The sequence below is a fragment of the Plectropomus leopardus genome, chromosome 20, assembly GCF_008729295.1.
Source record: "Plectropomus leopardus isolate mb chromosome 20, YSFRI_Pleo_2.0, whole genome shotgun sequence".
Taxonomy (NCBI): Eukaryota; Metazoa; Chordata; class Actinopteri; order Perciformes; family Serranidae; genus Plectropomus; species Plectropomus leopardus.
Genome location: NC_056482.1, coordinates 8621661 through 8649185, shown reverse-complemented (window position 1 = coordinate 8649185; position 27525 = coordinate 8621661). Strand labels below are relative to the sequence as shown.

The 27525-nt window shown below is 39.7% G+C and overlaps 2 protein-coding genes and 1 long non-coding RNA gene across 6 annotated transcripts in view; all 3 read right to left on the bottom strand.

The window, feature by feature from the left end:
* The window catches only part of loxhd1a (lipoxygenase homology PLAT domains 1a), a 34322-nt gene extending 29507 nt beyond the window's left edge, over nucleotides 1-4815 (bottom strand). The window contains exons 1-2 of the mRNA XM_042509651.1: nucleotides 3967-4815; nucleotides 342-456 (exon numbers count right to left, since the gene is read on the bottom strand). Coding sequence (XP_042365585.1) covers nucleotides 342-456; nucleotides 3967-4702 — 851 coding nt within the window. The 5' untranslated portion in view covers nucleotides 4703-4815. The remainder of the gene's footprint in view (nucleotides 1-341; nucleotides 457-3966) is intronic.
* Nucleotides 4816-5078: 263 nt separating this feature from the next.
* On the bottom strand, nucleotides 5079-7809 carry LOC121959559. The gene is made up of 3 exons (XR_006106928.1): nucleotides 7785-7809; nucleotides 6509-6665; nucleotides 5079-5097 (listed from the first exon to the last, which is right to left on the bottom strand). It is a non-coding gene; the product is annotated as an uncharacterized LOC121959559 (long non-coding RNA).
* Nucleotides 7810-8418: 609 nt separating this feature from the next.
* Nucleotides 8419-26144, bottom strand: st8sia5 (ST8 alpha-N-acetyl-neuraminide alpha-2,8-sialyltransferase 5). 4 transcript variants are annotated; one of them, XM_042509182.1, is made up of 9 exons: nucleotides 25518-26144; nucleotides 20426-20533; nucleotides 20018-20104; nucleotides 15368-15460; nucleotides 13525-13683; nucleotides 12504-12648; nucleotides 12238-12350; nucleotides 10700-10792; nucleotides 8419-10601 (listed from the first exon to the last, which is right to left on the bottom strand). In XM_042509182.1, the coding sequence occupies exons 1-9, from the start codon at nucleotides 25661-25663 to the stop codon at nucleotides 10139-10141; spliced, it is 1407 nt and encodes a 468-aa protein (XP_042365116.1). In that variant the 5' UTR covers nucleotides 25664-26144; the 3' UTR covers nucleotides 8419-10138. The 4 variants fall into 4 exon arrangements, with proteins under 4 accessions (XP_042365116.1, XP_042365117.1, XP_042365118.1 ...); XM_042509183.1 differs by having other exon boundaries at nucleotides 13525-13611; XM_042509184.1 differs by lacking the exon at nucleotides 20018-20104.
* Between the last annotated feature and the right edge of the window lie 1381 nt (nucleotides 26145-27525).

Below are 27525 nucleotides of genomic sequence, written 5' to 3'. Positions count from 1 at the left end.
AGTCTATGCACATCAGATAATTAGTAATGTTAGCTTTAAAATTAGAAACCAAAGTATGTCAGTATGCAATTCCTTAACCCTCCACACTGACATAGTTTTCAACTAACATACACAACAGCATAATGAGAACTCTGAAATTCAGTTGTTTCTTTATTTTTGCCATCCTGAGATTTTGAGTGACCCTATCTGGCTACCCCTATGAAAAACTTCTGAGAGCGCCACTGCACATCAAACCTCAGAGCAAAGTGAGTCATTGAGACCTGATTTAAAGTCTTTAAGACAATAAAACCATCAAAGTACACTATAATTTAATGATATCAATATAAACCATTAAAACTTACTTGCTTGCCAGATGAACTTTAGGCGTGACGCCAAAGTCTCCAAAAAGGGTGACAAACACATTAGCATCTGTCCCAGCTCCCTTTACATCACCAGTGATAGTGACCACCTCATAAACTGAAAGAGAGAAAAAGGTGGAGATTAGACAGAAATGTGTGCCCTGGCGTTCATATTGGATGAATTACGATTTTGAGATAATGAGAGCACATGTCCGGAGTACATTCTGTGAAGTCTAACAAGGACTTAATAATTTAAAAAGTTAAAGGTTGAATAAGAGGACAAACAAAAAGACACATCCTCAGGCAGTGTCCAATAATCTATAAACATTAGGGAGCGTTATGTTTCCTTCCATGTACAGTTGCCAGGGAATTCAATGCGGCGAATCTGCAGCGAATCCATGTCTGGTGTGATAACGCCAGCCAAGCCTCTCTCACATTTCACAAATGTGTCTCTTTGTCTAACCGAGCCACTGAGTTGATGGGAGGGTAAACAGGATGACATCTCAGCAGTCTGTAAAATCTGCCTCAGTTGGTGTCATTTAAGGTGGCTGTACGGAGGAGGGGAAGAGAGAGCAGACATACACTGAGCTCACTGTATGTTTACGTTTGTGGGGCAGCAATGTTGCTCTAATGGTCCACACTGAAACGTCTCAAGATCTATTGGATGGATTGCCATGAAATTTAGCACAGACTTTAATGTGCCTCTCTAAATAAACTGACTAATTAAACACTTAAATGATATCCAAAATATTCAACCAGTGCCATATTCAGGGTCAAATGTATTTATTTTATAGATACAATCCTTTGGTTTATGACTACATACCTGCAAAACTACTGACCTTTCCATTTGTCTGAGCTATACTTTGTGTTTAGTGCTAATTAGCTTATGTCAGCATGATAATTTAAATAAAATGGGGAAACATGTCAAAACATCATACCTACATCGAGCATGTTAATGCTCCCGAGTTAGCGTTTAGCTCAAAACACCACCATGCCAACGTGTAGCCTTAGAGCTGTCAGCATGGCTGTACACTGTCAGTCTTGTAGCACAGGCTTGTGGCTATTTTTTTACTCACAAACATGCATCATGGCCTGTATAATCACATCTACTTTTATCGAGTAAGCCACTTTTCACTCAACTTTTGTCACCATGAATCCAGTGAGCTGATAATTACTCATCACAAAGTCATAGCCGTGAAGTATTCTCTGTTTGAGTGACAGTAACAACATTAACTCTTCAGTAGGAGCTTATTCTGTGTTTGCCGGTTGCCTGTGACTCAATAGTTGGGCCTGTACAGAGGTAATTCTATAGTGCTGTTGCATTACTGAACGTAAACGTAAACTCCTCTGTCCTGTGGTTACATAAGATAGACTGGAAGGTATAGGACACTGTCTGGGACTTTGGGTCCAACTTCATCGGAGAGAAACGATGGAGGATTAAGTGTCCAGTCTGATCAGAAGTAGACTGTGGTTTTAAGGGCTGTTAGGGTTGGTTCTCTCTTAGGCATGCTGAGTACATATGTACTCACATGTGTACAAACACATGTCAATGAATGCACAACGGAACTGGAAGTGAAGGATAAACTGAGTGAGGGAGACATGCAAAAGCAGCAGAGGCTGAAGACAGATTACCCACAAACATCCAGAAGAGGAGGAAAGTCGAGGCCGTGACTTGATAAAGAGCAATTTGACCAAAGTCCAACAGGGACATGGATATCTAATTAACAGTGAGCAGAGCTATTAAAGTCGGATTCAAGAGAAAGAGAGACACCTGATAAAATCAGATAGACAGTGGCCTGGTAAAACTGAGCCCTGATAAACTCCTTGGAGTGTCAGAGGCCTGAGTAAGCCAGTGAGCTAAGAACGGCATGTACACCGGCATGTATCACTGCTACTGATGCTACATAATGATAGTGGCTAATTCTTTCCTAATCAGCACAAAGATCAGGAGCTGAAAGCACGTCCACTTAAAGCAGCCACTTGTGGTAGCAATTATCTTGCAGTGAAAATACTGGAAAATATACTAAAATGTCGCATTTTCAACACTCTGTTGGGGGAAAAAAATCAAAAGCTTTTGTGTTCAGATTTTTTGATGTATTAATATGCAATTTTCTTATTAAAGACACCTTTGAATATAACTGAGTGCTACACTTTCCTAATGCTCCTTTATGGAAACCCAGTCTCCCAGAAGTTGCTTTAAATACTAATTTCTTTGCCAAGAAAACACTTGTCAGTTGTGGGAGACCGGGGTTCGCTTCTTAAGTCCAGTGTGTGATTGGGTTTAGTCAACAAAAGCACTTAGTTAGGATTAAGGAAAGAATGTGGTGTCAGTTCAATGTTAATACAAGAAACACTCTCTATCTTGTGCTTCAGCTTGCTCTCAGCTGCTTCAATATTACACCAGAATCTTTGACTGACCGTAAACAAACCATAAAAATATCAGTAGATACTGTTTTAAAAGAGCAAATATAATCATAAAACAATTAGGATAAGTTTGCAGTTGATTTTTTTTTCAGATATGTTAAGTATAAACAGATGCCTGCAGACTACTGCAGGCCATTGTTCCAACAAACAATATAATGGTTGTGTTTCAATGAGTCATTGCTGTGTGTCCATTATCTTGTTACCCTCCAATCGTGGGCGTTTTGTAGCCAGTAAAAGCAATTGTATTTTTACCGCTGAAAGCCACTAAAAGCAACTGCTTTTTTACCATGACATCGCTGCTTCAAACAACTGTATAGAGGAGGGTATTTTTGATCTTTACCAAACCATAAACTTTAAAGCCTTTTATGTGCCTAAACCTAACCATACATTAACCACTGTGTTGTTTGAAACATGTATTAATGGTTTACATAAACATTTAATGCCAACAATTTTTCTGACGATAGGTCTGCCATTTGAGCCTGGGCATTAATTGTAGACCTTGGAACTGAACTGCAACAGTAAATGCCCACTGACTGGCTTTCACAGAGGCTTTCAACTTCAAAAAGCTTTTGATAGGATCGGGATCTAACTCAGCTCTTATATAACTGAATTGCTCAGATACAAAGTTACATTACGGTAATTTTAGTACACACATACTAGTAATTACTACTATGTCTTTTCTGATCTACTCAGAGCTGTCATAAAGACAAATTGTTTTCAATATTTGTATTGTTTAGGTTGCTCTTTTTTTCCTGATCCCATTAATTACCCTACAGCCCTCTTCCTCTTAACCAAACTACAAAGATTTTTAAAATTATACATTTTTGCAGCCTCCTGGTGGATCTGGTTCCCCCATTTTAAAAGCCCTGTGCTTTAAGAAAGCTCCTCTGGCTCCCGGCCCTGACTCTGGCCCCGGTGGTTCTCCCAGCCCCAGAGACTGGGACAGCACCCAGCGTCTGTCTGCCCCCGAGCTTCTGTTTGGCTCCATTCATGTGTAACATAACTGAGCTTTCACCCAAGAACAATCACAGAGGGATTCCCCGGGGTGCTCCTGCTCGGAGCTGAAGGGAACTGGAGGAAACACCTTGTCAAGATTTGACCAGTTGGGACACTCCAACAGGTAAATACAAATGTCAGGTAACTGGGACTTACCTGAAATAAAGCATGTGTGGCTTCAGTCTGCTCTTTAGTGTCACATTCTTACCTTTCTTTTTGTAGTACTCATCCTCATATCCATCTGATGAGTCTGTGTGATAGTTCAGCAGCTCGTTCTGGTAGATCACACCATAGTCCACCTGTTTGTTTTTGGATTTTTTCCCTTTTTTCTTTTTGTCTTCATCACTGTCCGCTGATCCCTTCTTTGGCTTCTTCTTTTTCTTTTTCTTTGAACCCTCCTCCTCCTCATGCTCCTCAATCAAGGGGTCCTCATCACCATCATTGTGAGACTTCTTCTTCTTCTTCTTTCCATCTTTGGACTTCTTGTCCTTGGATCCCATCTCTTCCTCTCCCTCTGGGTTCTCTATGGAGGATTTCTTCTTCTTTTTCTTCTTCTCCTCCTTCCCTCCCTCAGTCACTTCCTCTTTGAGTTTCTCTGATTTCTCCTTTTTGGAATTGGGCGTGGGGTCATTATTGTTCTGCTCGCCTTCCTCAGCTTCATTTTCAATCACAACACCAGCTTCAGCATCCTCATCTGACTTCTTTCTCTTCTTTTTCTCTTTTACTTTGTCCGCCTCTTTTTTCTTCTTCTCTTTTTCTGGGGCCTCCTGATTTTCAGAGTTCTCTGCACTCTTGTTTTTCTTCCGACTTGTCTCTCCTTTTGTGGTGTCCCCACGGGTCACACCATTGCTACTCTGCTTTAAATTTGGCTCTGTTTCCTCCACTTCGTCATCGACCTCTTCGGTTTCTTCTGAAGCTGTGGATTTTTTCTGTTTCGACGGCATCTTTTATTCATCCACTTCCCTGGACTTTAGTTTCGTAAGTGCTGCCTTGAGTTTCTAATGGTGTAAGACAATTCATTTGACCCTTGGCTGCAGAGAGGTTCTGAGATCGTGGGGTTCACAGCAGCATGGGTATGTGTGGCTGCAGGTACACAGACTCAGGACACGCAGAGGGTGCAATGGCTACATGGACGTCTCCTACCTGGGCAGTATATGGCCATATGACTGACACACACTACTCATGAAAAATTACCATCACGTCAACACTCACGTGACCTATGGGAGAAAGCCCTGTGAAAAAGGAGCCTTGCACAGAGAACTTATCCTCTCTGCCACGGCATTCTCCATTATTCATAGTGTTAGGATCGCTTTACGGGCCGGGGGCGTCTCGCTTTTACCTGCAGTCACACATACACAGACAGATAGACAGACAGACACACACATTAATACACACACCCACACACTCTCTCTCTTTCTCTTCCTTACCACTCCTCTTTGTTTATTCTGATAGAACAAAGTGTAGCAATGTGCATAAATCACATTTAAGTAAAAGAAAAGCAAGAGTTTCATGAAGAAATTGACATTTCTCTCATATAGGTGTGCTCAAAATGAAGCCAGCTGGTTGTTAGCTCAGCTTAGCCTAGTTTAGGACATTAATTAGAAAGGGGTAAACAGTGCTGATTCTGGTGAATGCAGCTATTCCTTAAAAACATATCAACTCTCCTTAAAGGGATAGCAAGAAGTTGCACGTTACAGATTTTAAGTATTTAGTAGCAATTTCTGTCTGAGCTGCGCTGTCCTTCCTTATCTACACAATGACAATTAATATTAATATTTTGTCTTCTAAAATATAATTTAACCATGTGTTAACCATTATTAACTAGTTTATTCTTAAGTCATAGTTCAGTAAATTGCTTACTGTGACTAAGTGAGTGATCACAACTTCAGTATTTTGGAAATCTCATCTCCAATGTAGATTTTTAAGACAACTCAAATGTAAGACTATTCAAGGTGCTAAACAAAATATACACCAAATTTTCCTCCCATCATTTGTCCAGGAAAAATTGCCTTAAAATTATGGATTGATTATGGAATAATTTGCAACTGCAAAAAAGCATTGCAGTGCTTGCAAATCCTAAAATCATAAAAATAATGTTGACTAGTTTACCTACTTAGTTATTATGTGGACTAACAGACCTTATTCACCGCAGACACTTTGACTTGACACAGTAGAAAAAGCCAGGCAAAACTAAAAACCTTATCGATTAGCTATTCCAGTGAGCCAGCTTCCACAATACCAGGGCCTGCCCCAAGTGGAATGCAGCTACATTTAATATTATTAAAAACACCCATGCTTTTCTTGTTATTATATGTAAAAATGACTGCTATGAAAAAATGTCAACTGTAACAAAAACAACTGAACATTTTTCCCATGACTTCAGTCTTCAGCCAGACACATCTGCACCTATGAGCCAAATCATCCCATTAGCATTATTGCTGCCACCTGACACCTAGTAATGTAGGCATCAAGGGGAAGGGCAGAGTTTGGTCATATTGATCTTTCAACATCAGATTACCCAACCCGCAGATGACAGCACAGAGTCAAACCTCATTTGACCCAGTGCACTGAGGAATCATTCCAGTAACATAAAAGATAAAATCCTACATCATTCCCAGTTAATCTAATTCATAACATAAGAATTTGCAGATTTGCACACCACCATCCAAGGTATGTTTTTTCCTTCTTACTTACCTTGTGTTTACATAAAGGGGAACTGCATGTACATAATTTCATGAGACTAAACTTACCTGAATTTGCCCGTGGTATCGTGTTTATTTGAGAGCCAGGTCAAAGCTTTTTTCGATGAAAACGTGTGGTGGTGACTGCATTTTTGACACGCTCTGTCCATCAAAGTATGCCGTTCCTGTTCTGTCACTGGAGCTCAAGTACCCCTTCATCTGCAACCTGATGTTAAAGAGGATTAATTTTTTGCTCGATTATAAGGCTAATTACATTAGAGTTTGTGGATTAGTTGAAAAAAAAACATCAGACTTCTAGCTATTTCACTGGAGATTCATTACTTTTCACTACTGACTAACAATGCAATTGTTCTGTTATCTATTTGAACTGTCCAAATATTACTTTTAGTTGAAGTGTTTATTTACTACTTCTACTTAAGCTATTTCTCCATAAATTTTAACAAACAAGCCATTTCTACCATTTATTTATCAACTACTTTTATCTACTTCAATATTTTATCCATTGTTTTCAGTTAGATATTTAAACTGTTAAACCACTAGCATGCCTACTTTAGGCAAACTGCCTAAACCATTTCATTACTTTTAACTATTAATCACCACACACCAGCCAGCCCTTTATCCACTACTTTTAGCTAACAACTTCAATAGTTGAGCATTATTTTTAGCTAACTGTTTCAACCTTTATGCTCTTATTTTTTAGTTCACTATTTCAATCCTTTATCCATTTTTTAACGAAAAATGGAACCATTAGCCCTTATTTTTAGCAACTATTTTAACCATTTATCCAATATTTTTAGCTAAGTATTTCAATGATTTAGCCGTTATTTTTAGCTAACTGTTTCAACCACTAAGCTCTTATTCTTAGCAGTTTAAGCTAATGTTAATTACTTAAACCATTTAGCTCTTATGTTTAGCTAACTATTGCAACTATTCACGGCTCATTTTTGGTCAGCTTTTTTATACCAGTTACCACAACAGTTTAGCCGTTATTTCTAGCTAGCTATATAAACCGTTTAGTCATTTTTTTAGGTGTTTATGACAACGTTTTAGACCTTACTTTTTTCTAAATACTTTAACCACTTAGTCCTTTCTACTTCTACGTTTAGCTACTGTTATCGGCTAACTATTTCAACCATTTAGCCATATTTAGGTTTTTTCAACCGTTACGCCACCGCTTTTATCTAACCACTTCAAACATTTGTTGACTAAAGTTAAGTTACTTACTTTTGGCCGTTTCAACTTCTTTCATTAACTGTATGAAACAAAACGCATATGCTGGCTTGCTTTATAACTTTATATTGCCTGTTTTGAGTGTCATTATTACCTGCCGAAAGACTGTTTTCACCGCGGACATTTTGACAGGCGGCAGTGAGGACCCACGGGTGTGTTCAGTAACATTAATGATGGCTGCATTCCATTTAGGGGAAATCCTGGTGTTTTGCATACTGACTCACTGGGGAAAGCTTACTGGGACACTTAATGGAACTTAACCATTGTTCAAGTTAACAGTGAAGAGTTTTTTTTTCTATTTGTGGGGGAGAAAGAGAGGGGAATAAGAGGGGAAAACAATAGCTACAACACAGCTAAAATATGATCTGCCATACTCCCAGCCATCCTCTGCTGAGTCAGTCAGTGAGAGGACACTGACACCAGCCGCTGCTTAATAATTGAAGTGTTGACAGCTTTGCTCAAAGAGCTAATTGGAGAAAACAAACCAGAGGCTAACTGGTCTAAAATGAGACAGTTAAATTAGCATCTCTGTGGCCCATTTTTAATACCTAATGCTATCTGTGGCAAATGTACTTATTACTTAAATTAGTATTTATATAAATCAATATGATCAGGTACTGCAGGTACACATTAACAGACAAACACAATAATAATTCATACAAGTGAGAAAATCCAAACAAGTTTATTTACAAACACAATACCAGTATAAAGAATGATCTAGAGTCAGTTAAGAAGCACTGTGTTATATATATTTATATTGCCTCCATTAAGTACACAGACCAGTTCCCTTTCCTTTCCCCATTCTTGATTCACTTGTGTCTGTGCAAAAATTTAGTGGTCAAGCCGAAACATTTTTGGTGTTCATATTTGCTAAACTCATATCTCTTGCGCATAAACACACAAAGAGTCTGTATAAATGATGAAAGAAACAATCTTATAAGCAATGACTTTTAAATACAAAGGAAATAATGAACGTGAACAGAGGAGTGCCAAAATATGCATTTACAGTCTCTTAAAACCTTTTGCAGCGTACAACAAAACTTACAGTAAAAACACAGCTTTCAACGGTTTCTAGAGTGAAAACTGAACGCTCACAATTCAAAGGGGACGGTGGAAGAATACAGTGGTGATAAAAGGGTCGTAGCACTTCACAAAAAGGGCATCAACCGTCTTCATTTGTGCATCTTCAATCAATGACTCAACTGCATCCACTATTATACAATTCAACGAATCCATTCATCTCTCTGTGAAAAGGTTCGTGTATATATCTCCAAAAGCACTGTGAGCTCCAGTGGAGGCTTAAGTGTAAACATATTTCAGTGATCATTGAAGCAGGCACACACAAAGCCAAGTATAGAGTAAAGTCATGCAGAGCATTACATGATTATGAATGGAGTTTACAGGGAGTAAGACTTTGCTAATTCCAATAAAATACGAGCTGAGAACCGCACATGAACTCCTACACCATAGAGTCTTACATGTCCTTTGATTCAAGAGACAAACTAAGATTTAGTTTGATTTTAATGTATTTTTTGATAAGCAAAACACATGGGTGCATTGCATATCATATAGAGGGGTTTGATATTTCATAAGGCAGCATGGCTTAAGACATGAATGACAACGAGAGGCTGGGTCGCTCGACAGTGCCGTAAGTACTGCCACTTTACAAATTGGACGGCCTTAAAAGTCAAAGTTTTGCTCAGTTGGTGTCATTTTAAAATATTTATCTGGCTTTTGTCCAAAATCATGACAAAGAAAATATCCTTGCCTTTTCTCATACCTTTTTTTTCACCAGATATATCAGAGGGGATTTTTAAGATAGAAGTAGGCCACTAAAAACAGGCCGTTTCAATAGTGTTTTTAAAATATTCACCCAGTGAATCTGGAGAATAGGAAACAGATTACAAAAGTAGACAATTGGATGTTACAATTTTTTTTTCTTAATATCAAGGTTCAGGTTTTGTTTTACACAAACATTAAAAGCTGCCACACCCACAGAGTGTCAGAGATAAAGAGAGAAAGAGAGTGGGAATGAGGGGGCACAAAGACACCCACTGCGGCCCGTTTCAGCGTAAATATCTGTGCAACGTTGAGTAGAAAACAACACCTCTGTACAGCAGAGCCACTAGAAAACTTCACAGAAACAACATCACTATGATGACCACTTTTCACATTTAAAAACAAGCATCCTATGGTTAAAGAGTCGGAGATAACCATAGCGATCTGATCGGCTAAGTAAACAACTTAAGGTACACATAAGTATGTTGGCAATCAAAGCAAGCTACCTTCACTGTATCGTGGAATAAGTGAGAGCAAAGAAGTGGACGCTCTGAAGGCCAACTCACTTTTTAAATAGGGAGGACATAAGTGTCTCTTGGACTAAAATGAAACACATTTTAAAATAAACCAACTAAACGGTAAACCACGTTAACGCACACGAGTGAGACATCACGTGCACTGACCCGTGTGTACGTTGATGATCCCACGGGTATGCATGTGAATAAAGTTGAAAATTTCATGTGGCATTGCGTGGAAGCCCGGCCGTGGCTTGACGTTGTCATAGTAATGGTGAGTAATGAAGATGCCAGAAGGGTTCATGGGAAACGCCCAGAAACCGTAGAGGTGGACTTCCTCGCACATCTCCAGGGCAGCGGTGACGAGCATCAGGCCACTGCTGACCCGTTTTGCCCGGACGCCCTGCACCGCCCAGAAACGCTGAACGTTGAGGAGGTACTGCGGGTGGAAGAAGAACACGCCCCTCTGGGAGTCAAAGTCATCCAGCATGTATTTGACTCTGAAAGATACATCTGTGTTGCGGGTGTTGTAGAAGGCGGGAAGCACCACTGAGGAGTTCTCGTAATTCTGGAGAACTTCGTAAAACGGTCGGCGCCATTTCTCCAGTTTCTGAAATCTGCAGAGGAAGCAAAACATGAGACGCCAAACGCCAAAAGGAGATAGATTGAGAAAGAGATAGGCCTGATTTCTTACTCAGACCCATATTTCCAGTACCTCTCTGTAATAATGCTCGGATTTATTGTCACCAGATCTGTTTTAGTGCCAACATCAGCAGAGTACTTCTCATTGATGGGTGGTATGTTGCACCTGCAAAAATAAAACGTACAATTCTAATGATAAAGGAGCTCAAATATATCAAATGTATCAAATGTGATTTGACACAAACTGGGCATGCTGGTCTGTTGCACAATAAATCATGTAATATTTGTGATCAGGAGTTGGGCTTCCACAATGAATCAAGCTTAAGTAGCTGTTAGCTAATTGTCCAATCAGGGTGCAATACTTGGCTGCCTTGGTGCCAATCAGGTGCTCCCTATTTACAGCCCAATCACAGTAAAGTGTATTTTAACTACACTGGCAACAGTTCAAGTGTCATGATACAGACATTGTAGGTATACAATCAAAACTCAGGAATTAATGTTGGCATTGTACATCTCTGCAAACCATGGATATGTGACATGTGTAGCGGTTATGTTCAAACTCAATGTTTCTATATCGCTGTGGATAATGTGGTTATGATTAGACACAAAAAGTTATTGGTTATGGTTAGGAAACCCCTTGAAACCTGAGCAAACTGGCTCAATCTCTCTCAAAAACATGGGAGGAAGGCAATGAGAAAGAAATTACCCAAAATAAGCATTTAGGAAAGAGTTGCTGGAAAATTACCTGAAAATAACCACACAAAAAATGAAAGAAAATGGTTTCAAAATATGGTGATGGCTTGAAAAAAGTGTTAAAAATGTAACTGTTGATAACAAATAATTATGATGATATAATTATTTTCCTAATAATTATTTTCTTATTTTTTTCCTTTCTCTGTCTCTCTCTCTTTTTTTAAAACTAATTTCCACATCATTTTCTTGTCAGCTTTTCCTAATTTCTTGCAATTTGTGAGATATCTCTTGCCAAGTTGTTTGTTGCCTTTTTAGCCAAGTTTTTAAAAGAAATCAAAGCAATCTGCTGTTTTTTTCTGTCATGTTTGACATTACAAACAGACCACTAAACAGGCAATAAATAGTAGAAAGCAGCATGGAGGCCAATGGAAATGTTACAGCAGTACTTCTTTTTTTATATCTCTTACTTATTCTGTCTGTCTGACAAACTCAGTGCCAATTAAACTTTGAACAATGTTAAAGTGCTGCTTGGATACAGTCCAGTATTTTGTAGCAGAGCATCATTGCCCTGTCCTGGCAAAGTGGTTAAAATTAGTGCATCCACCTATTTCCAGGGTGACTGCCAATGTGCTCTTCCCATTAAATACAAAAGCCTAATGTTATATGGTGTTAATGGTTTTTTTTTTGTCCTGTGCGAAAGTCCGCTCATATAAATATAAATTGAGCTATGCCACTGTAGAAACATTAACGATAGATATAAAAAGTCCAAATGTAACATATTCATGTTTTGCAGAAATGTACAATGCCAACATTTTCTTCTGGATAGTCTTTTTATGTGCTCAAAAAGTTGTTAGCATTGTTGCTACGTTTTATTCATAGACAATAATAACACATATTGAAGGACTACATCCTGTATACCTAAACACAAAATCTGCTGAGTCAATTTCCTTTCCACATTTGGTGTTCTTGATGATGCCGCCATTTCCAATAACAGCACATTTCTTGTACTGTGATTTGGAATACGGCATATCCTGGATGACACAGACACGTTTTGTTAGATTCAGACAGCATTGTGGGCTCTTGAAATCAGATAGATCTTATCACCAGGTTTAGCAGCATGAGGCCAATGGTAGAATAATACAATTTAATATAAGGGAATGCTCATAAAAAGGTGATGAACTCACATCTGGGAACATCTTGAAGACTTCAGTGGTGATGGGAAGAATACCACTGGTGTCCACCTCGTACCTCAGCTTGGTCCCTGCAGGAGTGTTCCTCTTGGTGGTGAACAGAAAGGACGGAGCATTACAGCAGCGAGACAGAGACATCCTTCACGAAGACAAAGAAAGAAGGAAGTTAGTGTCTAAAAGACTTCATGGCACAATCAAGTCAAAAAGTAGCTTAACCCTTGCGTTGTGTTGATATTGGCTTCACCTCCTCAGTGTTTCGGGTCCCACAGACCCTGCCTCTGTATGTGTAAAAAAAGGATTTGCAAAATCAACCTTTTTTTTTCTTTTTTTTCTTTGAATATGACCATAAAGCACTGCTATTACACCAAGTAAAGAACATATGTCTTCTTTAATATGCTAGAAAGCTATAAATGAACAAGTATAGATTATTTTGTTTTGCAAAAAGTAATTTACAGATGAAGAAATGTACAGTATGTTATTAAATAAGGACAAAACTTATGTTAAGAGTGACGGGGGATCTAACTCCCCTTTCAGCCCATTTGCCAGAATAAAATGCTGACGTCGTATGTTTCTGCAAAACACGCATGTGTTACTTGTACGTGTCATACGCATCATATCGAAATTAAAGTGACGTGGTTAGACATATAGGATGTGATGGGGCAGTCTTACATAAAACTTTCTGTCAACACTAATCACAGATATATAAAGAATATGACAATCCACAGAGTCTAAGAGGTTATGCTGCAAACCTCTGAAACTTCTTGTTAGTGAAAAATAAAGTTTCTGAGCAGTTCTTTATAAAATTACAAAGTAAAATGTGATAAATTAATGTCAACTACATTTTTTGAGATGTTATGTATACAAATGAGAGCACGGGTTTAAAGGACCAAAAAACAAAGGCAGTGAAAAAAAGAGAAGTATGCAGTGTGCAAACTGAGAGGTAATGAGGTTATGTACATTTTTTTTCTAGTCATTCATATGTACATTTCCTCTGCTGAGACTGGCTGATGCTTACTTGAAGTTGCTGGTCTCCTCCTTGTTCTGCTCCCACCTACACACCTGCAGGTTTCGCCATCTCTCAAACAGCTCTGAGGTTTTCACCCTGGCAGACAGGCAGAGAGACTTGTGGAATGAGGAAGGATACCCATGGCCATGTATTTTCCGACTGATGTCTCTACCAGGGTAATAAATTGAAGAAACATCTTAAAATCGACTCAAAAAGACAAACACGGGGGGGGGGGGCAGAAAATTGCAGTGGTTACTCTGTGTTGGCTGTACTGACGCCACTGGATCTAGACTTCTTAACACAGAGACGGCAGCCTCATCAAGGATGTCTGTGAATAGCTGCCCTTGAACTGACATTTCCTTTGAGATGTGATTTGCTCTGGGAGGCAGGGTGGCACCGTTACTTTCACTGTTTGGCAGAGTGACAGTAGCTCAGTAGCTGCTCTCTGCCTCATGGCCCCTCATCAAGCACCCAGAATGTGTTTGATATTTAAGTTTGGCAGCCTGAAGGACACGCACAAAAGGTCACTGGACAATGTTCACATTCATACAACGGAAAATGTGCTGCTCGTATTGCAGTGAGGATTGGAGTCTAATGAATCTCTGAATTGATTTACTCCATAATGTTTTATATATAGCGTGCTGCAGTTAGATTGACAAAAAAAGCACTTGCAGCTGTTATGCTAATGATGATTGTTGTTCAAAGATACTCACAGAGTCACTGCAAATTAATCACTCATTAATCACTCTGATTATGAAAAAAAAAACAGCCAAGAGATAATGCTCAAGAGTCATCAAATCTATTTATGTTCATGACATCATTTCAGATGAAATTCCACTATCAGAGTCAAGGAAAATGTTTATATCACAGGTAAGACTCTAGACTCTAGGAATTATATATTACAAATTATGATTATGATAAAAATATGTATAGGCAGAATGCTGTCTCTGTTATCTGAATTAATACCAAATTGCACTGGAGACCAACTTGCAATGGGATTTTTCCAGGTGCAATACAGGGATCTGCAGCATAAAATGAATGTGGGTCAAATGTTGCAGTATTTTTGATCTCAACTACACATCTGTAGAGTTTTGTGAATGTGTCTTGCACGGCTTGGATAGTTTTGCCTTGTAGACCAGGGGCGTAAACAGGGTGGTCAAACACCCCTTCCCTTCTTCTTACCCCCTACTTTCAGCCCCTTTTCTCAGGCCACACCCATCTTCGCACTTGACCGTCATTCTGACCCTAACTACACACCTGTAAAGTTTCAGGAGCTAGGGGCTTTAAGTTTGGGACCAAGGGCCCTCTCCAAGCTTCCTGCCCCTCTACTTCCGGCACCCTTAGCTTAGACCACTCCCACTGTGGAACTCGGACTTCATTTTGATCTTAACTACGCACCTGTAAAGTTTTGTTGCGATGCTGTCACCCTAACAAAATCTGTCTACAGACAGACAGATATACAAATACCTGGCGAAGTAGATTATTCAAAACAGCTTCTGTAATAGTTCCTGCTACAATCGGTGTCACCAATACCGCATTTCACCATGATCTCTCACACACACACACACACACACACACACACACACACACACAGAAACACACACACGTGTGGACGTCTGACGAAAATCCTCCAACCTCATTAATAAAAAATTTCAACACGCTAAAATGTAAAAGAGTATTTTTCACAGGTCCCTCTAAGCACAGACAGTTCTTTGTCTCCTCAAAGCAGGTGGGGGATTTCTCCGTATACCTACTTGACAGGTACTTAAAGATCTCCTTGGGGGAAAAAAAGATGTTAATGTAAATAAGGTTGTCCACAGCATGTGTGGACTACATCACAATGAACACTCACATTGTCAAGACTTTGACGTCCATAATCTCCTGTCTGAGCTCCCTGCAAGCAGTGGAGTTGTATTCATATGAGCCATCGTAGTTTTCCAGATACCTGGAGGGATAGACACAGTCATCCTCGGCCTAAACTTCTCCACACACACAAGAGAATCAACAGAATTAACAAGAAAACTGTGGAAATAAAATACAATATATAAAACAGTGTGTTGAAAGAACACCATAAAGGAAAGTAGCTTACATTTACTACAAAATGTCTTTATGAAATACTAGTTTATCAGTGTAGCAGTGTTGTGAGATGACAAATGAGAGAAGTGATGCAACTGAATTTAGGCGTCACAAAGGAGATAGTAACATACAGTTTCCTGGACACTTGCACCAGATTCTATTACATCTTAGTCTAAACCAATGTGATACACTAAATGAAGAAAATAATGCCTCTCATATTTTCACTTATTTAATTGGTTATGATGAGAACTTGCATGGTTTAACTCCAGTTTATAACTGGCATCGTGTGATTAAAATGTGTTAATATACTGTTTATTAATTTAGATGAGAAAAAGAAAATAACCAGAATGATAAAATGTGTTTCCAGTGAATAGTTTGTTAAAATTGTGGATTAGATAGCAGTGTGTGGTAAATGTGAGTATGAGAGTGTCTGTGTTTTGGTATGAGGCAGTACAATATATTTAAACACATATAATTAACTGCATAAAAATAATACTGTAACAATATGTTGATACATTGTGCACATCAACACATACACAGATGTTCATGCAAACTGGTAATCAGAACATGGAAGCAATAACAAATAAGATTTTTTTTAAATGTAGTATTTTCAACTAGAGTTTTAGAATCTGATAAATCTATTTTACACGTATAAAACAATCATTACATTGAAATGACAACATTAACCAAGAAAAAAAATAATGTCTTCGGCGTGGTGTGACTGTGTTTTTAGTGGATTTGACAAAATGCCTCTGCAGAGAAAGTTAAAAGGATTCATTCATTCATTGTTAAATTCATATCCATGTTTCGTTAAGTTGCCATTTATCTGTGCACTGACGCATCATTTCTTGCAGCACATTGTATTTATGTCTGGATTCTAGATGAAATGTGCGTGTTTGTGTTTTGGGAAAGGATGGGGGTTGGTTAGGATGGAAGCTGAAAGGAGGGAAGAAGGAGATCATCAGTGTAACGTTATTTGTCTCTATGATTACAAGAAGCGATAACCATGGTGGGCATATGACATTTAGGATTTTTGTCAGGCTACAAAAATGAACCAAAAAGAAAAAACAAACCTCTTTCCATAACTACACTTTGCTGAAACGGCCATATATGAGACGTAAGTAGCTTGTACACACATTCAAGTGTATAAGTTTTTTGCTGATGGAGTGGTTTTGAAATATGGAGTTGCTTCCAGCTTTACAGAGGACTGTATGTTAAAGCGAGACTATGTGACTACTGATATGAGAAAGAAGACATTTAATTCCTCTTACAAACAAAAAGCTGAATTCATGACATCACATTGACTTCACATGCTCCGGTATGACTAGCTTACGTTAAATTGGCTAATGTTAGAAAACCTTTGATAAATGCTATCCAACAAACATTAAGTGTGACTGACTTTTCTTATTGCGCTCCTGTAACATAGTATTTTAGCATGCCAGGATGTATTTCAACAAGCTGTAAATGATATTTAGAGCATTAATATAGCAGCAAACAACTTTTTACTACGTAAAGATATAGTTCTGGAGCCCGGAGCTGAGAATAAAATCATGCTACCTCTGTGTGGTACTGACAGCTTCTTGTTTCGTTGTCCTGGGAGAAGGTCCAGCTGCATGTGCATGTGAGTCCTTGTGTGTATCCCATTGGCAAGCTAATTGCAGAAGCTAGCATCGCCCTCCAGTTGCCCCCTAACTTGGCTCTGACAGCACTGGTGCCCATATAATGGTTAGCACTGTTAGCACCGTTAGCACCGTTAGCTGCTATCCACCGGCTAAGCAACCTCCATATTGAGAGGTGTGTGTAAACAACCGTAGTTGCTTTAAGGGTGCCTTCCTCCAGCCTTAACATTAAAGGTTAATTTAGCTGAGGGTTGTGGGTAAGAAAAGCACGGAGAACTCCTCTCAGTTTATCCGTCTCTTTCTAATGTCCGTTGTGTCAAAACAACAACCGATCTCATCACAGGAGCGCATCTCTCATATCACTCCGCGAGCTTAACAACCCTTGCCCTAAAGGGGAAGGTGCACCACACTAAGTAGTTCCTCATTTTCACTTAAAGCAGGGGCAATATAAAACAATGTAATGTATGAATTTAGCCTTAATAAAATTGTCTTATCTATCTAAATAAATCAAGAAAGAGAATAAGGTTACTTATCAAAAAAATATAACTTCACAAAAGTAAATCTCATCTTACAATCAATCAATAAATCTGTTTGTGGTGCTGAAATAGCAGACAGATTTGTAATTTGAGTCCCAAAAGTCACATCATCTGGCTTTGTCTTTGATCTATAATATTCTTTAATATACTATGGTAGGGTATATAGCTGAAAATCAATATTCACCTAGTGTACTATTTTCCTGTAATTACCACTTTTGGCCACAGTGGCCGCTGTTTAGCAAAAGTCACATGGTCTCGCTTTTTCTTAATAAGTTTGAATTCAATTTTTTTTTGGTGTGGGGGCACAAATCAAAAGGTCATTTGATTTTGTCTCAATTTTGAACACAGACCACACTGGTGCATTTATTTTCACAATTTTGTATCACCAATTTGTTTAGCCCTTTGAAACCTTATTAATATAGTCTTATAGACAAATTCTTGGTTTTGTTTAAAAAAAAAAACACTTATTTTAAAGTTTTTTTCTTGTCACTTTTTACTAATTTCTTGCAATTTGTGGGTCACTTCTTACCGAGCTGCTTACTGCCTTTTCCCCAGGATTTAAAAAAGAAATCAAACCAATTTGCTCAGATTTCAAAGGATTTAACAGCTTGTAAAAGGTGTCTGAATCCAGCACAAGAAAAATAATGTTGATCCAGGTTTGAAAGGGTTAAACCAAGTGTTGACTTGGAAGGAAATTATACAGATTTACCACATAAAGTTGCTAGGTCAAATTAAAACATAACACTCGGTGGAAGATGAAACATTACTCTGACTAAAATAAGTGCTTCAAAATATACTTTGCCTTGAAAGTCTCGGAAAAAAATCTCCTTGAAATGTTTTCAACTTGCATGCAAATGCAACAATGTTCCAACTGTTTATCTCAGCTACACAGGCATGAGAAATGAGCAGGCAGTAAAATGTGAGAAAGGTACATTATGTTATCACATCAGCCAAATGATTTTGTCTAACGTGTCTATAGTCTCACGCCCAGGGGGGTTTCTCTCTTTAGCTCTGATCTATAATTTTCCTTTTAGGTTTGGGCAGACAGCCACAGGCTGCATTTAAATTTGTTAAACTTGTTTGATATAAATATAGAAATTGATCCATAGAGCTAATTTTATTTTCACTGTATACAAATATACCCCCTCTGAGGTATATCTGAATCTTGGTTGTAAATGTCGCAATATATTTTTCAAATTTATAATGGAAAATCCTTGACAGAAAGGGACAGGCTTTAATGCCAAAATGGGAACGATTGCGGTGTGTATTTGTTAGAATGAATTTTCAGTCACATCAGATAGGTAAGATGGAGTGTGGTGTTTTTGAAGATGGATAATATTGCAGAATATTACCTGTGGAGGCAAATGAGGCGAGTTTATAAAGAAATAATAGGAATTAAAGAACACAACGAGCAAATACAATGGAGGGATGCATTAAAAGGAACAAGATGCTGGGATGAAATCGCACAAATAAGGAACAATGAAACTGGTTGTCTACATCCACCTGATGATGCAGTGTATTTCTGAGGTTTAACTAGGAGGAGCATCTGCTGTACAGAATCTGTTTGACACTTCAAATAGGGCTTTTCATGCTTGTTTTAGCTAAGATGATGAAACCTTTGCAAGTGTTCTCGGTTCAGATCTAAAAGCAAATGATTCACTGAATGAGATGAATTTCATCTCATGTGGCATTTTAAGGGTTGATCGGACAATGCTGGTCCAAAAACCAATCCAGAATGAGAAAGACTAGCCAGCATTTAACCACTAACATCTATTGCTCAATGAAGATTTGGAGTTTAGGGGGCTAAATCTGGCACATTCCTGTCGTATTGTAACAAGGAAAGTAAAGTGGAGAAGGGGGTAAGTCCAGGTCGCAGAGAGAGACAATGCAGATGTGAGAAGGGGCGATAGGGGGGGGAGCAGAAAGAAGTGTCCACACTATGTACATGGCATACACACAGAGCTGTGCAGAACACATGAGACACAGATTGAGGAGGACAAGGCATTCGGAAATGGGTGCTGGATGGGACACAGACGTACGAGGAGAAGCCAGTACATCAACAGGAGACCGTGGTTCAACCAGCTTCTGAAGGGGGGAGATGGGGATCTGGGGTCGAGGTGGACAGGATCAGACAACATGCAAGAGCAAATCTGAAGTGCAACCACCACTGAAAAAATATGAGAGTTTATACCTTTCAGAGTAATGAAAAAGAAAGAGGCATTCTTGGGTTTCTGTGAAAGTACTAAAAAAAATGCCTTCAAACTGGCCTACCTTTTTTTTTTCTTCTTAATATCGGCTAGGCAGGGTGTGACTATTACGGAGATCTGTGAATCTGGCTGAAAATTCTGACGGAAACATCTGTCAACATGCAGACAGGTTAAGTTAGAGTTAAATATGTGTCCTCCACCCCCCGCTAACTTCCCTAACCCTGCAGATTACAAAAACAAGTAGAGCATAAAAAAAATGTACATGTGCTGCAGCTTTGTGTTCTCTCTAAAGCATCTGAGGAGACTGCTGTGCTGTATCAGCGGCCCAGTCCATGCATGCAGGGCTGGGTCGTCACTAGGATGGATTTTTGTGTTCTCTTTCACTCTGTCTCTCTCTCGCTCTCTCGCTCTCTCATCTCTCACACTCTCTTTTCTCAGAGGTGTTGTGCAGTCAGTCACGCTGGAAAAGTACCTTTTCCTTCCATTTCTGGCCGGCTTCAGAGATCCATCATCCGAGAAATTAACGGGACCGGTCCAATTTCCTGTCTCGTCCCCTTTGAGTCGGCTAAACTGTTGCGCACTAGTAAGAAAATGAATCAGTTTATTTCGGGATTTATTCTGCTTTCTGTGCAAAATGTCAAACACATACAACCAAGCCCATGTGTTCACTTGCAAAACTTAACACATTCTCACACGCACACACACACACATACACACACACAAATACATTTAAGGGGGACCAGCTTTTTGCCTCAAGGAAAAATACGTCAAAGTATGACACCAAACATGGTTAGAATGCATTTTCAGTTAATGACATCATGATTTGAACGGTTTATTTCGGCCCTGCTCGGCAGTTGCCGCTGTTCTGAGTGTGATCCAAACTTTCACACAATATTTGGCCTGAAAGAGTGTTAGACTTTTAATTGGATGTATTAAAGTCGCAGTGATTTAAGGGAGGAACAATAATTGCTGCCAACGTTGCTGTGAATGTCAAGTTACTTCTGAGGGAAAGACGCCAACAGACTTGCCAAGAGCAGATTTTCACAATGTAGACCATATTTTCAGCCAGATATTATTTTTAAATCTCTTCAGGGATTATCTAAACTTGAACTTCAAGTCTACAAATTTGTAACACAAACATATCTTTGTCTAATGAAACACGCTATTGGCTTTCATTTCTGGAAATTTTCACCATAACCATGACAGTGATTTTATGAGAGGAGGCCATTTGGTGCAGGTGGTTCATAGCACTCGCATAATGAGGATGTTAAGAAACCAACTAATTTTAGGGAGATGGGGCATTTTAGGCCTAGACATAATATTTTCCAAACCATAACAAGGTGTTTTTTTGTGACAACACCTTCACCACAGCATTGCTGAAGTGTTAAGTTTCAATATATCCGCTCTAAAGGATAGTCGATGGGGTTGTTTGTTGGGACCATTTTCAGGTAAAGATTTTGTGCATTGGCGAGCACCAAGACAATATATGTGGGGATCGGCACATAATCAACATCATCAACATCGTCATCTTGTGCAACTTGTGTATTTTTTGGACAACAATGGACGTCTACTGAACAGATGCGATCCATTCATTTTTGGTTTTGGGCTTTTCATAGGATTTGTTGGCAATAAGTTTCCTTTAAAAGTCTGCTGTTCTTCAATTAAGAACAGATTATTCACATTCCATACATCCAAACATCAGTGGGCGTACAACTTCTCTTATTACCAGCTGATAATTATGCAAGTATATGGAGTGCTCCGTGGGTGTTGTGCTAAATTCAGCAGGGTATACTGAACCCGAAGAGCCTCTTTGGGTGCATTATGTGATCAAGTGTTCATCATCGGAGGCTCATGTCAGTACTGATCTGCAGACGCATTCTACTAGTGCCACTTCAACTCCTCAATAACACTCTGTAACCAGCTGCAGAAAAACGAACGCATGAAAATCCGAGAGATGTTTGTGCCTGCAATAGGACAGCTGTTATACAGAGAAGCTAATCAAACCAGCACAATTTAGGCACAGATCATCACAAAAACACTGCACCTGTTTGTGATATTAATATTTTCTAATAGCGTTGTCACCAAAAAAATCCTCATCAATCCTATGTGCCAAAATCTAATTCACAGGTCGATCCTGTGCCTTCAGTCAAACATTTAGAGTCCATTTATCTTCAGTTGACTCAATTATGAGCGCAGACAGTAATCTAAGCATTACATCGGACAAACAACAAGTACAAGTTGTTCTGCAGCACTAATGTGCTCTGAATCTGCCCTTGAGCATTGTTAATGGGACTTGAAAGCAGAAGGGACTTTTATACTATTAGATTTTGTGACTTGGCTGGCCTGGCACGGTGACTCAGATGACCATTTATTATGTCCTGAGGCACTTCCTGCGACAACTAATGGCTCCTAAAGATGGTTACTTTACTTTCTTTATCAGAACAGGAACCTTACAATAATGCTGTTATTCATTAAAACAGATACGATCTCCTCTCAGTCTCTCCCTTGTTTCCTCTCTACAGTAATTCACAACAGGGAACCACTGGTGTAAATGTGGCGAGCGCTGTGTCTTTTAAATTATGAATTAGCGTTCCATGTGCTGCTATGTGCTAGAATCAATATCTCCTCGTACGGCTCTGAAAAAGCACAGAAAGCTGCTCAGAATCAGGGGGATACAACGCAAACACATAATGCATCAAGAAAATCTCATAAACAGAGTCAGTATTTACTGCAAACAGGGGCATACACAAAATTCTGGATCCTGTACATATTCATTCTCAAAGGGCCCCTTCGTGAATCCACAGCTATTCATTCTAGTATCTTTGCCGGGCCCTCCTCACATGAGGGCCCTGTATAGACCCCTTTTCCCTCCCAATCCTATGCCCCTGACTGTAAAGGTAATAAGTTTCACTAAATTTTTCACTAAATAATCGCTCCTTGACTATCAAATGCCAAATATTTGCTGGTTTCAGCTCCTAAAAAACTTCTGCTTCTCTTTGCTCTGTAGGAAACTCCAATTTAAACCAAGAGACAAAGCCATTTTAGAACATTACGGGAAAAAGATGCAGGCTTGATGGCGTCCCCTGTGACTCAGCTTATTAAGTTACCAGTGGCTAGTTTTAGAACATAAGACACATCAACTGTTTCACCAGCCAATTAGCTTGTAGCAAAGTTTTTTGGTTAAGTCAGTTACAAACTGTCGGTTGTTCGGTTGCCATGGCATTCCGTCCCCAAGCCTGAGTCCGTCTCATTGACATCCCTGAGGCTGTGTCGGTGTCATGCGGTGGGTTGCTGCAACTGTTTGGCTCATGTCGTACCCAAGTAAACAAAGTACTCTTACAGTTTGTCACTTGTGCCTGAAAAGCTGGAAATTAGAACGTAAGTATAGAGACTTCAGACTGAACTGGGCTTAATATTTTAAATTGAACGTCTTTTTGTTTTTAGAGTGTTTGTGAGACAAAGTAGCAATACATATATGTCACCTTGACCTTTGGGAAAACTGTTACAGGCATTTAAACCTTTTCTTTCTGGCGTTTTACAAATATAAAATTAAGACAATCTAGGTACTCATTAGTTGCAGTTTGCAAGGTCACTAATCTTTGGATGGTTATGAACCAGCCTGGGACCTTTTGTGCTACTCTTTTTAGCTGGGAGTATTTTTAGAGATCGCCCTCTTCAAGTCAAATAGAGTTGAAAGTTAATACGTCTTCCTTTACAGAAGTGTGTCACTCACTGCGATCATTTAATGAGCTTCCCTCCCGAGTCTGCGCTGCCATTTTACAATCCTGTATTCACCACTGCTTCATTTCAACGTGAGTAAAGCAGGGCAGCAAGCTGATTTATGTGACTCAATGGCCACAGTTATAAAGTACAAGAATGTTCCTGAAATAGTCTGACATAAAAGGACGTCTTCATGCATTTAGAGAGAGAGCCCTTTGATCATGAGTTGGCGTAGGATAGATGAAGCGGTTCCTCCCTCTGCTTTCTGACAATCTAAGCACCCAAATGTCTCCTCTTCTGACATTCTATAGCCTAGACGTCTCTGGAAATTTGCAAAGATCATTTTTCCGCGGTGCCCTCAAAACGCAAGCGTGTGACAAACACCTTGCCAGCATGCTGTCACACTTGGGTTTAGCAGGAAAAGAGGTTGGGTGTGGTCGAACCCATGTGGACAACAACTTCTGGTTATTTACGCTCGGAGAGATGTCATAGGATGACGTCTTCTCCCTCTTTCTCTCTGCATCACTCCCCCACACACATGCATACAAACACAGTCATTTCATCACTCCCTCTCAGTCTCTCACTCTCGTTGTCTCCTTCCCCCCCACACTTGCACTGAGGTGTGTGTGCAGACAGACTGTAGCAAAATGGCTGCCGCTGCATGAGCCCACTGGTTTCTGTTATGTGGCTTGTTCCCCTCTTGCTCCTAAGAGGGGGGCAGGTGAAGAAAGGGTGTGTATGTGTGTGTATGTGTGTGTCTGGTCTGAATTCATGCATCTCACACCGCAGAGGTTCGGGATGCCATGAATCCACATTGAGCATCATCAGACCAGCCCAGCAGGGTGGCGGGGAAGGGGGGTTAGCTGTGGAGGAGGAGGGTGGGGGGCTTTCAGATTGCAGCACATGCTGTATGTGTTTAACATACATGTGCTGCCTGTAAAATATCTGGAGGTGGGTTGTTTTTTTTTCAGATTGTTCCTTTTATTTGGAGTGAGGTTTTCCTTTTAACCACCTAAAGATAATACATCCCGGCTTCTCAGCATCTGCTCGTCTCACACTGAAATTTGTCTGAATGTAAAGAAGAGGGGCCTGCCATTTTAGTGGATAAACTGGTCTTTAAATGGGGGTGCAGAAGTGGACTTCAAACCTGCTCAAGGACCACATCAGTGAGACAAATACTGTTGCAGAGGTATTATAAAACATGGCTCTGCAGTGGCTGTGTGTGCACTGAGTGCAGCCTGGTAAAAAAAATGATTTATTTGTTAACAGGGACCAATAAGAAATACACATCATCTTTATCATGTTGATATCTATAATCATCATCAGCTCCAATAGTTTTCATTCTGATAATCTGATGCCTCTGTAAGATGTAGGCTATGACCAGTCAAGAAGGCTGAAAATCAAATAAAGATCTTTGGAAGAAAAAAAAAACAAAAAAGAAAGGGAAAACATTACCATACACAGCTGGAGCACTGTGTATGGTATGAATGTGATGCTTCAGTCTCAGAAAATATATAAAAAAATAAATCCAATGGAAATTGTTTCTATGCCACTGGGAAAAAAGATGGATGGTTAATTGCTATTGTTCTTTTCAGCCATGAAAGCTTGTTTCCCACCACCCCCACCCCCCCATGCGTCCTGACATCCAAGCTACTCCCATTTACACTGAACAGCTTATCATTTTAATCAGTCATTATTTACGTTTCACCATTCAGTCATTGACTAGATAATAGCACAAATGAAGGCATGCTTTTTAAAGCTGGATGTTATCCTCAAATTGTCACAGGCCTGCGCTCTAATTGCCTTTTGTTAACTGCGACTAAACAGAGAAAATCGACACTTACCTCTTGATATAGTTTTTTCCATAGAGAATCTGTTGCAATAGTGTGACGAGTCCAAATGCGCAAATAAATATAAAGCAAAGAGATCTATTGCCGAGTATATCTTTACCCGACGATGGGTCGGCGTATCCCATTCTTCGGCGCAGCATCCAGGGCTGACGGTGACACCCGGTTAGGTGTCTCTCTCCGCTGCATTCAGGACCAGGAGCTCAGGGGTCTTGTACCCGCTGGATAGGACATTGTCCATCGCCTAATTTTTAGTCTATTTTACTGCTCTCGTGCCGCAGCATCATTGCTGTTGGATGATAAGCATCGCAATGTATCACCTTCTGACAAAATATTTCCGCTGTGTTTAAATATTGCGCAAACTGTGTGTAAAAACATGAAACGCCCCGCAGGTATTTCTTGATTTGTCTCGGGTATCGTGTGCAGGTGCAGCCGCTCGGTTGGATGCAAGCAAGGCAGATTATGCAACAACACACACCAAAAAAAAACCGCGCTCAGAAGGTTATTTCTTGAGAATGAAGCCCGAAATAATCAAACAAAAAACGCAAAGGCGTCGATGCCGAGCGCGACTTCTTCTTGCTTTAGCTTACTGATGCGAGCAGGGAAAAAAACATCCTCCATGCTTCATCTCAAATCTGAGCGTGACTGAAATGTTAAAGGAGGAGGATGCGCCTTTTCTCAGCCTGGCAGCCGGGGGCGCGCCGCGTTTCATTCACATGCTCCTCGCACTAAACCCAAGGTCATGGTCTCCTTTACAAGGATGCACCTGTGCTCTTAGAATATATAAATATACCTGATTCAGCTGACCTACTCTGACTGGAAAAATTCCCAAAACCAGCCACTGAGCTGTAGATTAAGCATCACAATCTAACATTACATTTCATTAGGATGTCTTAAGAGCTGATGCTGTTGCAGCATCACTGTAGGGGAGAGTGGGGTCAGTTGGGACAGGGGGATAGTTGGGGACAATGCCTTTTAGCAAGTTAGAAAGCAGCTGTGCCAATGCTGTCCACCAGCCTTCTTAAGTATCATGAGCCCTTTTTATGCAGAGATTGTGTTGCAGGACTGCTATGTCCCTTTTTTATGTGTCTGTTGCATTTTTACACAATGACCGCACATAAGTACATTTTTTGGCTCTTTTGTTATTTTCATCTACCAAACTGTTTTTAGTAATACAACACACACACACACACACAAACATATAGCTGGAATACTGATTTCCTGGCTGTTGATGCTAGTATTAGCTGACTGAATTTTTGTTTGTAGAGAGCAGGGGAGTCCAGATATCCCGACCATCTCAGGGAATTGGAATTTTAGAAAAAATACACTCTTTGAAGTTTTTAACAATCCTTTCACATGAGTCAGGCTCTAAAGAAGTGATAAGGTGTTTGTAGAAACCATTAAGGGATCTGTTTTTATTACAGTTAAAGTAGTCTGAGAGTAATGGCAGGTAATTTCGTGACGATACAAAAGTGTCCCAACAGACCCCACTCTCCCCTATATTTACCTCTGTTCTTTATGCCTTTTATTTATTGCAGCTCATGTTAAAGTAATAGGCTAAACAAACAATTTTTCTGCCAGTACAATGGCTATATTTAACCTTCACACTCTCCCTCTTCACTGTTTTAGGGCTTTAAAACCTGGCCGGCAACCCTGTGGCAGTGCTAAACCTTGGCACCACGACAGCAGCACCTCCTCAGAGCCAGAGTCCTGACAGAAGTCAGAGGATCTTTACAGCACTACTGCTGATAATTGTATTGATGCCATTGATTTCTGCCAGTGTCCGCCTTGACAGCTGTTTAAAACTGTCATCAAAATCCATCTGGTGCAGTCTGGACCACTTGAGCAGTGTGTATTGTGTGTGTATCATGATGCACAGAACCAAACATTATAAAATTGTTGTTTTGTCTTGTTTTTTTTAGTTTTCAGTCTTCTTATTTTGTGTTTTATTTTTATTGTCTATGCATCTGTATTTCAGTAAATTAATTTGTTCACAACAAAGTGG

Bases quoted from the DNA above. Each gene is read 5' to 3' on its own strand.
- st8sia5 (XM_042509182.1), bottom strand. From the start codon at position 25,663: ATGCTGCGCCGAAGAATGGGATACGCCGACCCATCGTCGGGTAAAGAT. The intron at 15,461-20,017 runs GTAGGCCAGTTT...CTATCCCTCCAG, and splicing joins ATTAAGAAGAAAAAAAAAAG to GTATCTGGAAAACTACGATG. The intron at 12,351-12,503 runs GTGAGTTCATCA...TGTGTCATCCAG, and splicing joins TCTTCAAGATGTTCCCAGAT to GATATGCCGTATTCCAAATC.